General features: G+C 37.9%; 1 protein-coding gene across 3 annotated transcripts in view; it reads right to left on the reverse strand.

Annotated features, from left to right (window-relative positions):
- SPIRE1 (spire type actin nucleation factor 1) overlaps positions 1-14135 on the reverse strand; it is a 134499-nt gene that overhangs the window by 33152 nt on the left and 87212 nt on the right. For all 3 annotated transcript variants that reach the window (XM_074822290.1, XM_074822300.1, XM_074822280.1), the window contains exons 5-8: positions 8915-8998; positions 7698-7862; positions 607-693; positions 99-228 (exon numbers count right to left, since the gene is read on the reverse strand). In XM_074822290.1, coding sequence (XP_074678391.1) covers positions 99-228; positions 607-693; positions 7698-7862; positions 8915-8998 — 466 coding nt within the window. The remainder of the gene's footprint in view (positions 1-98; positions 229-606; positions 694-7697; positions 7863-8914; positions 8999-14135) is intronic.

The following is a 14135-nucleotide window of genomic DNA, read 5'->3' on the forward strand; positions in this document are numbered from 1 at the left end:
ATCTTCCATGACATCTACACAGACATTGCTAATATTACTGCTTCTTATGTGGGAAATTTTCTGTGGATGCTGCAGGTAAGAACTAGCAGTGTGCTTACCCAGCCTGCTACGCCTTATCTCATCAGGTGAGACCGGACGTAGCTTCCTCTCTGCCTTGATTTCCTCCAGAATCCTTTCATGAAGGCTGCGTGGCCGTGGTGGGGTTGGTTTCAGTTTTCTTGCCGAGGCCTCAGGATATAAAGATAATCATATTTACATAAAACAGTGCTTCCTTGAAAGTAGATGTCACACTCTTTCAGAAAGAAAAGTGGAACATTGTGATATGATTTTACATGCAATCAATTGTAAAGTTCACATAAATTCGAAAGAGGATTGTATTTTTCCCCAATTCATCACGATTTCCCAGAGATAAAGGGCTGCTGGTAATAACAGCTATTAACTGGTAGCTGCAAGATACTACACACTGTTCTTTCAAGAGATCATGTTCTATATACAGAAGACAATATTTTTGAAAGTCCATGTCAGAAAATGTAATATTTAACCTATTCCCTGGACACAAACATGCTCTAAAAAGCCACATCTTTGTCAGGAATGAAGCCCACTTACAGGATTTAATGGAGGTCGCGATCGGATGAAATCCAGGATTATTTCATGGGCACTCTTTTTTAATCGGGGTGGAATGTCACCGTTGACCTGGAAAGGAGAAAGTGAAATATATATTTCCATCTTTTGCATTCATATTCATGCAGATGATGAGATCATTTGAAAATTCACAACAAACCTGACAGAGCTTGCAGTGTTCTAACACCTGCACAGACGTAAAACCCCACCAGTCCTGAGCAGAGCAATAATCCATATGCAGAGCACAGGCTAGCAAAAATGTTGACAACAGTTTTTCAGCTTTGCAGATAGCTGCAGAATAACCACAACGGCAGCAGCTTTTATCAGCAATACTTAGAATTCTGAAATTATGAAATCAAATGTCAAGGCTGCAATCATGTCTATGGGATAATGCAGATGAAGACTGTATCTTGCTTGGAGGAAAAGTTGACAACATCATTTTTCAGAACAACTATTTGCATCGTGTCTCACTGCCAACCATTACACAGTCTCTGATACTCTGTGTTCTTAGCCTCTGAGGAAACGTGGATGCTCTTTAAGGCCCCAGTTTTCTTGATCTCCTTACCATCTCCCAAGCACTGATGAAAGCAAAGCTAAATCTGGCACAATCACCAATGATTTGCTTGTAGCAATGGATAAAAAATATGTTCTCCTTGGTTTTTTGTCTCTGCTGCTCTAGCCATGAAGAGGTGTCCCTGTGTTTAAATCCCAGAAGGAGAGGAAAGCCCTGAGCATGATTTCACAGCTACCTCTTCACCTGCACTTTAAAGATTACTCAAGTGTAAACCAAAGTTTGTTAATATGTCTAGAAAGCAAATCACTAGAATGCTATGGCATGCCACTGGAAGTCACGAAGCGTGTTTCCTCACTGTAAATTTCTGTAGAAGAGGGGCTGAGTGAGGGTTGTTTGCTTGGTTTTCTCCAGAGACACAAACATTTCTTTCTATGATACCTCATTTAGACATAAAACCATATAAAAGACATCACAGGAGAGTCAGCAATTCACTATATGTCCAGGATATAAAAGGCAGCAATGGAACTTTTCCTATCATATGAAGCATTTGTAAATTGTAAACTAGGAATAAGTGTATGGATTTGCTTAAAAAAATCCACCTCAGGTTTAGTGTTCATACAGCACAGCGCCCAAGAGCACACAGTTGAGGATGAGACAGCATCCCCTACCATACATACTCCTGGTACCTTCTATTACTACACAGTAGCTGTCTATCAGCCCTGTCTTCCAATTTGACAGGAATTCCCATGACACTATATTTCTTAGACCAAGTGTCCCAAATTTCAGCATTTTTTTTTTCTTTTTTCTTTTCTAAGGATCAGTTGGCTCATTTTTCTTTGGGAGACTCTATTCATACAACCTCTGTAGCCAGAAAATATATGTAAAGACACAGCTCTGGTTTGTCATATCACATGCACTTTTACTAACCAGAAAGAATGCTGCAGTCAGAAAAATGGGTTTAAACACCCATAATATGATACCTGAATATGATCCCTAACTGAACTTCACTAATGCCATGCAGCTTCCATATAAGCTCTGCTCACCTCAGACATGCCCTATGTCCAGGCTGATGCAGAGCAACAGACTCCCAGAGAAGATTCATCCCTTCCCCGGTAAGGAAGCAGATGCAGAGTCCCTCCTGGAAAACAATTCATTGCTTTCCCAGGGACTTTTTCTGGAGGTATCCTACCCCAGACATGATCCAAATTCTGTTTGTTCCCCCACCCTCTTAGCTTCCTTAGACTGAATTTCATATAGCTTGGCAGAGAATACCAAGCTGCTAAACTCTGCAACATGCATCACCTTCCTAAAAATAGTGCGAAAAATTAAAATTTAAAAGGTTTATATTAAACAGTGATTTGACATTTTATGTTGAGGAAAATATTATTTTAAGCAGTGTGATTGACTATTCCCGTTTAAAGACTGAGCAATTTTTTGAGGCCAGCATGCTTTACAGGATTGTTAATGAAATGAGAAGTCTCTCTTCCCCGAGTTACTGTTCATCAGATGTCAAAGTTGATAGCTGAAGTTGAGAGTTATTACCATTAGAACAGCCATTTTGTAAACTGATAATCCCTGTTCCAGCCTTGGGGAACAACCTTCTGCATGACAATAGGAAATAAATAATACATGGATCTGAGCCTTTCACCTCAGGGCACTCTACAGCCCTGACAATGTCACGAGGGTATAATTAGTATCAGTATTCCCATTTGATTGGAAAAGGAGAACTGTAAGATTTGCTTAAGTGATTTTCCACAGGATACATGGGGAGCTGGTGGCAAAGCAAGTGGATGTTTTGCAGTCAACAAACCAAGAGCAGGAGTGCCTGTGGCAGAACCTACTTTCTCATACTTGGCACCCAAACAAGAAACTGATATGAAAGACACTGAAGGGAAGCTTTTAGCCTCTCTCTCCACACTAGATCTATTTCTTTACTCAAACTAACTCTCTCTGTAATGAGCAATTTCACATACATCTTTTAATTAATTAAAATTCACGGCTCTTGATTAAAGTCTAAATCCGCGATATCTTCCGCAGATACAGCCACGATACGTGCAGGGGAAAAAAAACAACGAACAAAATTATCTTTTTTTTCACATACCAGATTGGACCCAACTGCAAACTAATATTTAAATAAATACATCAAAACACTGTAAAACTATCTTAAGTCCTCACATGTGTAAAACTGCTTTTGTACAGCAGTATGCATTAAAACTGGCAGTGTGGGGAAAGCATAACTAATGGTTATAAAAATCAACCTGAAATTTACAGATCTAATCAGCTAAAGCACAGAAAAATTACCATGTAATCATGTCCTCACTCACAACCTGCTACCCCCACATTTTAATATATAAATATGGATTTGCAGTTTAAAAAATAACGGCAAATGATACTTAGTAACCTTTGGCTGAAGCCCGAGCTTTAAAAATGGTGATCCCAAACAAGAAGTACATTGCACATGATTTTCACAAAAAAATAGATCCCTTATCACTGACATTCAATTATCTCAGCCATTTATTCGTCTCACTATAAAAGGTGACAGCATTAAGTAGGAGAGTGCTCTCTCTAAATAACAGGCAACATGAAACTGAGAGTTTTGAACAACAGTTTTGTACTATCTAAAAATTTTCATTTAAACTTAAATTGCACGGACACTGAAACAGACAAGAGAGGGCATAATTCCCATTTCCAGAACAGCTCATGATAAAGTTCTGTTGTGAATTAAAGTATTCCAAGTAGGTAAATATTTTCCATCTTTCAGTATGCAGACAGTATAGTGCTTTTGTTAACACAGTCGTAACACAGTTGTTACACAGTGCATATTTGACACCCCACAGCAAGCTCAAGCAGCAGCGTCCAAGAATGAAGTGCTTTGGTACTTCACATCGTAAGCCACTGTATCCACACTGCTGCATATCTTACAGATACAAGTTTATGATACCACATGATAACCACAGTACTTACACTCCTCCTCTGAATGCCCCTAAAGCATGATTAGGAACTGTAAAGCTCACTGCTTTACCTAGGATGACTCCTAACTTCTGCAAAAACACGTGATGAAGGCAGTAAATGAAAAAGGATAGTTCCTTGCTTAAAAGCAGCTGAATACCACTCAGTAAAACTGAGACCTGGGCGTCAAGAGAACAACAGATCTACAATGCCCAGCTGGACTAACCAGTCAGTCTTTTCCTCACATTCTCCAAGTCCAGCTTGAAACATCTGAAATCTTGCTTATGAAAACACTGTCCATGCACAGCTGTTATTGCAACTTAATGAAAGTACTGTAAGATGCTAAATACTGTAAAGAAATAAATAATTTTTTGTTAAAAATACTCAAACAACCACGCCACGGGATTCTCAGAGTAAACATTCAAATAACTGGATATTTTTGATAATAATAGCTTCAACCTATATGCTGAAATTCCCCTTTTTGCAACATGGCCAAGATAATACCACTGCATCACAGGTATTTGTGAAGAGCTTGACTATGAAGACAAGAGCATCATTATCCATGAAGAATTTAACTGTTATGCAATGTAATGCTGAGTTTCAATACTACATAAAAGGTACCTTATGGCCATGCACTGCATAAATAACATAAGAGTTATCAGTTACTGTTCAATAAGCACTGCTCAAGAAATGTAGTAAACAGTGCACATCTTAGAGGAAGGGAGGTGAGCAGGAAAGAGAGCTAATTGTGAATCAATGTGGAATTAAAAGCTGTAGCTTAACACATATGCATAATAAAGAAAAATTAAGCCTGTAAGAGTAATTTAATTCTTAAATTTCCCCATTACCAAGTGTTGAATCTAACATTGTTCATAATTTTTAACTTTTTGGGAGTGAGTGCTCCACAGGAGAAAAATGCTATTACATCTCTCCATGTGGACATTTAAAGATTATAAAATGCCAGAATGCAAGTTATGTTGTTCCCACAACAACCATAGAAACAAGGACTCTTGCATCGGGATAGAGTGGACAAGTTTTAAATTATTTTCATATGTACTGAAATAGAAATGCCAATGTCACTGAAACTAATGAAACCAGATATTTACAAAAAGCCCAGAATTTGACGTTTTACATCTTCAGAACATTTTGAATATTTGCACTATGACAGAAGATAGGCAAGAACAGACAGCTCCAGTTATTGGCATCTGTTAACTCAACACTTTTGATAGGAACTATTTTGGACTAAGTAATGTACCTTTCCTCACTTCTACTGAGAGTACTGAGCAGTCGGGGACAGATCAAGCTACTCTTTGAAAGACAGCATTATATTAATAACAAGAACAGTAAAGACTTCAGGTTGCATATCATTTACTTAAAAAATGTACTTCACCTCTTGTTATCATTAGTAGCATATGCATTTTCACAACTTACCAAGCCTAAAAATACTACCTATAAATTTAAAGCAAAAATTGCTTTTAATAAAAATTCTGCCCAACTTCTGTTTGGACTGATGGAAAGAAACATAATCCATCTTTCCCAGGCTGCCTTAAAATTCAGATTTAGGATTCTTGTCCCATTCTCCTCTTCTCAAGAACCATGACAGTTTTCTCTGATGGGAATATATATAATCAGCTTTGACCCATGACGGTCAGCTAAAAGATGCTGTATTTATGCAACCTAACTAGTAATTCTGTGTGAATCCTTCAGGCTCCACACATTTCATGTCAAGCTGCACTCCATTGTGCATGCTTTGCACATTCTTCAAGCAGACCCTGCAGCAGAATCCCAGTTACTGAATTTAAGGTTTCTAATAGGAAAGAAGTTATTTTTCTAACACAATGTCATTAATAGTTGTCAGACTAAGCCAGCAATTGCATCACAGACAGTCCTATAGGTACTGTACCTGCAGCTGACTGTAATCCCAATTCATGTTTACGCCCAGGGGTCACTTGGAACAATCTACCTAGTAGACAAGATAGCAGGACAAAAATAGATGCTTGCAGGGATTTTGTATACAGCGAGAGTCTGGATGAGCAGAGGAGCAGCTGTGCCTCCAAGACCTACCATATAATGAAGAAAATCTCTTCTGAAGAGGCAGGAGCTTGCTCAGCATAAGATGAATTAAGGGCTAGTCAGACAAAAGCAAAATTAGATGACCCAGGGGTTCCCATTCAAATAAAACTACTATCCTGACTGCATACAGTAATCAAGGTCCTGAGGGGACTGTTCCTCTTTTGCAGTGGGTAGTAGGAACACTTAACACAGTTCTCTGAATTGTTAGTGGAAAGACAGACAACATCATTACCTGGGTATATATTTTACCCTATCGATTTAACATCTAAGCAACATCTGCTGCAGAAAATAAATACAATCTAATAGTCTAAATCCAGATCTTGACTAGGAAAGTACTTTCAGCTCATACATAAAAGGCATTTGTATTTGTAACAGAACTCATTTATTTGCTCCCCATGCAGTTGTTCCAATTTTTGCCTCCTTTATTCTTTTTTATAATGATCTCTGATAGGACAAACTGTCTCTCGTCCTGTCTCCACCCCCACCTCTGAATTTTTCTGCTGGAATCACAGTTTTCTCACTAATAAAGGTTGTGTGAGGTTTTGTCAGGAAACAAAATACATCTGAACACCGAATATTCTAAGACAATGCTTCCACTGTAACTAATAACAGGCAAAGATAAGCAAGTGCAAGGTATAAATATTGACATCGACCAAATACATGCTCTCTGACAAAGGCATTAAAAATGTCCTATTAGGAACAAGGAGGCCTTTAGATCAGTTGCTAGCATATCAAGAACAACATCTTAATGTTGAACACAATATAAACCAAAAGGAAAGAAAGAACGGGGGGACACCAGTACGTATCAAATAGGTTCCGATAAGAGTGCCTCAAGTCAATCTCACGCGCACCTTTATGAGTATCTAGGAGGAGGAGACCCATCAACACTGTCTGGCTTGCTTTGGCATATTGTCTTGACTTGAAAGCTGCAATAGGATACACTGAAAATAATTAAGCTCAACTTCTACAAACTGAAGATCTAAAATTTTTACATAAAGTATTTCTTGAAAATTCCTAACAGATCATGGTAACATAACGCCATAATATAGGTAGTAGGTAATATAAGTTTTCAGCCGCTGTAGGTTTTACTTTCCTATCACAGTATCACTCATGTAACATGGTAGCACTTTATATCCTGGAATTCCAAAAATTATGTTGTAGCTCAAAATAAATATTCTCCCCAATAAGAAAACCTGAAACAATCTCTCCGTGGAAAGCGTAACATGTCTTTTGATATGACTCTTAAGGTTATCATAAACCCAGCACAAGTAATTTGTTCAAGCATATGATATGTAGGTATGTCTGTCAGAATTTTAAATGCCTGCCATATGGAAAACAAAATACACAACATTTGTTGGTTTCATGTTTTTCCCCTCAATGTACTATGTAAATTTAAGATGCCATACAAAAAACATGAACATTACTATCTACATGAAATCGTAATTTCAAGGTTCTCAGAAAAAAAGAGAAGAAACAAAGAAGATAAAAAAGGAAAAGAACATTTCAGATTTTAAAAATTCTAGTGATTCTCTTGACTTACCATGACCTTCCTTAAGGTATAGCGTTTGGATCTAATATCATCCATCAGCATTTCATAGGGTGTGAGCTGATATTCTATTGGGAGCGGGTTGTACTGACGCTCTTGAACCTTCTTAAGTTTAACACCATTCCGTAAATCTCGCATCACTTGTACCCAAAAACGAGCCTGAAGAGAAAAGAGAAAGTGTTTTATTTGATACCTTACCCTTGAATATCACCTCAGGTTAAACCAGAGTTGTTCATTCCCCTTTCAGGACACCACCAAATACGTACAGCTGTACTGTTTTATTTTTAGCACATCAACTAAAACCCAATTTATTCTATGTAAGCCTATTTTTAACCCTCATGAACGTAATAAAACTTTGCAGCAACTCAGCAGGACTGGGGAGTCTCACTTCGATTGATGTTCATCTCTAAGATAATACACAAAAAGGATTTGAAATTCTCATACCATAGATCTATATTTTCATTTCAAGTGTACTGCAAGCACGTCAGAAAAGTTTCTAGACTTATAGCTAATACTATGTGAATTAAAACAGCGATTGAATCCAAAACTTTGTTTCCCTTAGGCCCAGAACTAATTTTGGAATGGACTCCAAATCTTAAGGTCTAGCATTATCCTCTTAGTACTTAACTTCCTTTTGCTCTGCCTGTAAGAGCACCATACACTAACACCTCCCTCTCATTTTCTGGGCAGTGAGAATGGCTGGAGAGGAGGAGGAAGAAGTGGTAGACAGAAGATTGGGAAATTGAAATCAAATACTTTTAAGAACCTCATAATATTCCTCTATGAACTGGCAAGAATAATAACTAGAAAATAAAACAAACTACTTTCTATTAAGATTTTTTCTTTAATATTTTTCTTTTACCACTGGAGCAGCTCAGCTGGTGGCTCTGTGTACTGCCTGGCTGCCCCTTTGAAGGGCAGTCAGCATGCTACCTGTCTAAATGTCCAGTCTTTTTAAATTGCAAGAGCCTCTCCATGAAAACAGTCTAAAGAAAAAAATGTAATGCTTGGATACTTGTATTGTTTCATTTGTCTGCGAAGGTAGGCTGAGACTCCCATTTGGTTCTAACTTGACATGAGTTACTATTAATTCATATGTTAAAAAAAACAGACACTGATTTTAACACAAAACAAACAACTTTAGGTAGGCATTATAAAGAAATATAAACTACTAGTAATGATGCTGAGTCACTATTCAATTGTTGTCTTACCCAGTCAGCATTTTTTAAGTCATCAAGATCTGTGCTGGATTCATCACTTGCCTCTTTGTCCATTTCTTGAATCTTCTTCAGATTCTGCCAATGAAAATAAAATGAGTCAATAAATGAATGGTAGCATTAGTCTCAAGTAAGACTGAAGCTTAATTTTTGACATCTGTTGAATTATGTCGTTTGTGTATTCTAATGAACATTTTATGACTTGAATAGTAATACTGTAAAAGTAACTTGAAATACTATTTGAATATATTTCTCTTAACTGCAAAGTGGACCTTAAATGCTGGAAAAAAAAAATCTTACATTTTGAGTATGAAATTACTTCAGATGAGGAGAAGACAGAGGAAAAACTATACATAGAGATGTTAATATTCCTAAAATTGGGCTATGCACAGAAAAAAACCAACCACCTAGCACATCTGTTAAGCTACAACACAGAAAACCTTACTGACTTGGTAGGGATCCCACTCATACCAGAATTACTGTTATTTGTTGAATTCAAGACAGCTCGTTTTTGTAGAAGGAGAAATTCCCAGAACGTTAGTTGTGAGGAGAAATGAACTATGAGAAATCCTTTGAACTGGATAGTGACTTGCATGTATATTGAAATCATGGTTATAGATTCTGAGTAATAAAATCATGTAAGGAAGAGAAACAAAGGTAAAAAAGAGAATCAAAGGTAAAAACTACTATTTATGAACAAGATCAGATTGGGCAAGTATGATAAAGATTGTCTGCAAAGGAGCACAAAAAAAGCTTTCATACTAACAAGAATATGAAAAATGATCAAACATTACAGCACACCAAAGAATAGTCAAGCCTGCACCCAGACAAAAGCAAGCAAAAGATTTAAAAGGCTGTGGCTTTACGGAAATTATCTTATACACATAAACAACTGCACATTCAAAACGCTATTTTTGGTTACTTCTGTATTGAAATGTTCTGGTATCAGCTGTACAAACTCCCAATACTTCATTTACAGTTTTACAGAGTTTTCCAGAAAATCTTTAACAATGTTTAATTTGATCTGTTTTCTAAGTACTCACTAACGTATTCAAGCAACAGGTCAGAGGTCTGACAGATATATTTATTTATCAAAAATCTTTTTCTCACTTTTAAGCACTCAAGGCCTTCCTTCAATGGAACTGAACAAACAGTCTCAATTTAGCTTTTGAACTTCCCAGAAAACTTAAAAATAAGCGTATTTTGTAAAAAAATATTTTTCCTGGAAGTAGTTCCAAAACTGCCAACGTTTCTGTGGAAAAAATGGAAGCACTGGAAGAGTGCTTAACTTGCACACTTAACAGAGATAGCACATGTGAGTCAGCAACCACAGAAGTTTTAGAAAGAGAGCAGATGGGTATTTATTGTCTTAAGTAACACACTTGCTTTCATATCAGAGAAGAAATACTACTATTGTCCTATAAAAATAAAATATGTAATTTACAGGAAGACTCTAAAAAAACCCCATAAATCACCTACACTACAGAAGCAAATATATCATCTGACAATGCAGGAATGCTTTGTCATGACTTGCAGTGTCACCACAGGATACCCAACTGGGAAAGAATGTCTTTATGGAAACTTGTGTTGGTCTTGTTGCTGCAGTCAGCAGTCAGTCTGACATTTACACCCTTTTCCAAGGGAAAAAAAGAAAAATGGAAAGAACAAGTAACATAAAGGCCTCGCTTATATCTATTTTGCCATCCAGGGTTTTTTCTTTTCTGTATTATACAGTTGCAGAGTATCTGTGAACTGTAAATTACTTGCTTTCTTACAAACCGCTAACATTTATTGATAAACTGCAAAACAAAATCCTTCTGATACTTCCTCCTTTTCTTCTTTGCAATCAAAAATCTAACCTCAGTAAATGAGCTCATAACTGTCAGATTTGCTCCTCCTTTCCCTACTGGAAGGTACACATTCATTTTAAAAAAATTAACATGTTCTAGCTGCGTTTTAACCTCTACTTTGACTGTTCAGTAAGAATTGCAGCAACTACCCATCTCATCAACCATGTTCCCTACCATACAGTTTACTGTGCTGGTTTATGCCCAAAGGCTGATGCCTTTTGACTGACATAAATATTCCATGAATCTAAAAGATTACAACCTGTTTTTCTTAACAGCAGAAAGTAAGAAGGGGAAAAAAAACCAAACCTGAACAGCTGAAAGATCTTCCACATAAGACAACCGTCTAATTAGTTTCTCTGGAACATAGCTAGAGGGGGTTTCTACCCGAGAAAGCACAGGTGTAACTGATGCTGGCTACCACACACTGGAGAGTTGCAGAGCAAAACCTGCCAGCCAAGCGGTAAGTCCCTCAAAGTGTAGTTTTATGATACAAATGAGCTGATAAAAGCACAGGCTACTACCAAAGCCGGGCTCCTATTACTTCCCATCCTAGTGCTGAGTGCTCTGGCTGCTTCCCTCCTACTGGCACAGACACCCACTTTGTAGGGACAGTACATTCCCCTCCCCAGCACCTAGCTCAGACCCCTAAACACAGCTCCTCATGCAATTAGTATAGAACAGTAGAAAGGAAAGAAATTTCTATCATTACAGAAGTTAGAAAGTTTTGGAGGGCTGGGAAGAAAAAGAAACAGCAAATGCTCTATCCTTGCAGCCAGTGCTTAGGAAGGCTTCCCTAAATCTTCTCCACCTGTCATGTGCTGCTTAGGAAGGAATAAATTTACTGTGACAAATGATTATGTTTAAACTTCTAGACTAAATGAAATAGTATCATTTCCCTCCAGCACCCCAAGCCAGCATCTGTGAGTTTCGCATTTGTTTCAATCGTAAATTGTGAAAACCAACACATTTACAAGAGACCATTTACTAGAACTTAACTGTGATCCAAAACCTGTGAGTAACCTCAGCTGCTGTAGCCACTTGTACTTACCCTTTGGACAACAGCTTAAGAAAAGCTGTTCCAGTATAATAAATACATGGTCTAAATGGGTTTCCATTTCAGAAAGCAGAAACATCTTAAAAGGGTTTTTCTAAATGATCCCAGAACCTCAGACCCATACCACAGACCTATTACAGCCTGGGTGTTCATTCAGGAAATAAGGGTTGGATCTGTAGGAAGTGAGTGTTTCAACAGCTTTGGCTTTTTTAAAACCATTACAGCATTTGGCCATATTTTTTTAAAAAAGCTGCATTTTGTGACAAAAGCTAGTAATAAAAATACCAAATGTCTTCAAGTGTCTTGCTGCAGTATTAAAAGCAGGCAGTTGATTTGCTGCTGCTGTGTGTCCCACATTTGAGACGCGCTCTTCTGTGCTCAGTGACAGATGGGAGTTTATATAAGACACTTGTCAGCACAGCGTCAAAGACTCACTTCCACAAAATGCTCTCTAAAATGCAATGTTTTAATGAAGATGGAATTCTTGGGAATCCAGATCTGGACTTTGCCTTTCACCAGTTGCAGAACACCGTCTACTGCAGTTCCCAGTTTATAGTTGCAATTAGGAATCCTTTTGTTCACTGATGCAAGTAATTCTTATGCTGCTATCTGTGAAACTAATGAAATATTCTTGGACCTCTAGGCTCAATTAAAAAATATAGAACCTGCACAAAGGGGAAAAACTGCGTATATATATATCTTCAGCTATTCCACTTGGGTTTAAATACCAAGGGCTTGGCCAGCAGCATTACTCTATTTCTTTGAAAAGACCCAAACCCCATTTAATTCAAATGTGGGAATAGGATCAGTTAAATCAGTCCCTGAAAACCTCTCAAGTGGGTATCAGACAAAGTTCCTCATATATAGTGGTACGGGTTGATGCACTTTGCTCAGCTCTGGAAAGGGCAATGGTCACCATGTTGCTCAACATAACTATTTAAGAAGAGGCAAATAACCCCAAACCAAATGCATGTAACACTTACCTGCATCACTTCAGAGAAAAAAAAACAACACTCCACACCCCCAAAAAACCCAAAACAGCAGCCTTTTCCTTTATTAAAGCTCCTAAACTGAGGGATCAAACGTCGCAGTGGGGGTGCAAGCCTGACAGAAACACAGTTTCAGAAGTGGAGTCATTGGAAAGCTAGAAGTATAGGCAAAAGTGAAGTTAGGAGCAAAGTTTGTGAATCAATTTCTTTCCCCAGCTGTGCTTTCTGAAAACCTGAGCAGCAGGGTATTTAACAGCTTTTACAGTCACGAGACTATTAAGAGTAACTTGGCTAATGACAGTATTTCCAAAATAAGTTAGCCATTGACACTGTTTTGGTACCTATTAACTACCTCTATTATCATATTTTGTACAAATGATACACCAGTATAGCCATGGTAAGTGGAAAGTAACACTTCACTTTTTTAATTAACTGTTTTCCAATTGAGTCTTTGCATGGCATGAAACTAAGAAAAAAAGAAAGGAACAATTTCATTTCTACTTGTGTACTTAATTAGAATTTGTACGTTTACATTTTCATACAGATCTGATTGAAATATATCCAGGCAGACTGAAAGAATAATGTTTTCACATCAGAAGGGACAGAAATGAAAGGCGGCATGATTTAAAAGAACAGTACAAAGATGACAGATTGGGAGCTTTATCTGTATTGTACCAAAAACTTAATTACAAGGCATACTGTGGATAATGAAATTATGGACGATTTTTTGATTAATATGGATTTTCACTGCAATTGAAGATGTAGGCAATTATAAAACTATACAAAGTATTAATTAGCTTGGAAGAAAATTAAACTTGATGTGTACATCAATCTCTAAAAATTTTTGATATGAGTCCAACCTACTGCAGCAGATTAAGACACATCTGCCTACTGGAAACTTCTTGTATTTCATGCTGGCCAGCATCATATGGTGTCTTTGAGCACCAGCTCTGCCAGTTGTGGAGTTTATCACCCACAGCCCACTCACAAATGCTTAGCTCTGCTACAGGCTGGCATCACTATTTACTGGTGCCACTCACAGACTCACAGACCGTTTGAGGTTGGAAGGGACCTCTGGAGGTCAGCTGGCCCAGCCTCCCTGCTCAGGCAGGGCCACCCAGGGCCAGTTGCCCAGCATGACATCCAGGCAGCTTCTGAATATCTTGAAGGATGGAGAGTCCACAGCCTCCCTGAGCAACCTGTGCCCATACTTGGTAACCCTCACAGTGAAAAAGTATTTCCTGATGTTCAGAGGGAACCTCCTGTGTTTCAGATTGTGCCCACTGCGTCTGGTCCTGTCACTGGGCACCACTGGAAAGAGC

Source organism: Strix aluco, chromosome 1 (genome assembly GCF_031877795.1).
Source record: "Strix aluco isolate bStrAlu1 chromosome 1, bStrAlu1.hap1, whole genome shotgun sequence".
Taxonomy (NCBI): Eukaryota; Metazoa; Chordata; class Aves; order Strigiformes; family Strigidae; genus Strix; species Strix aluco.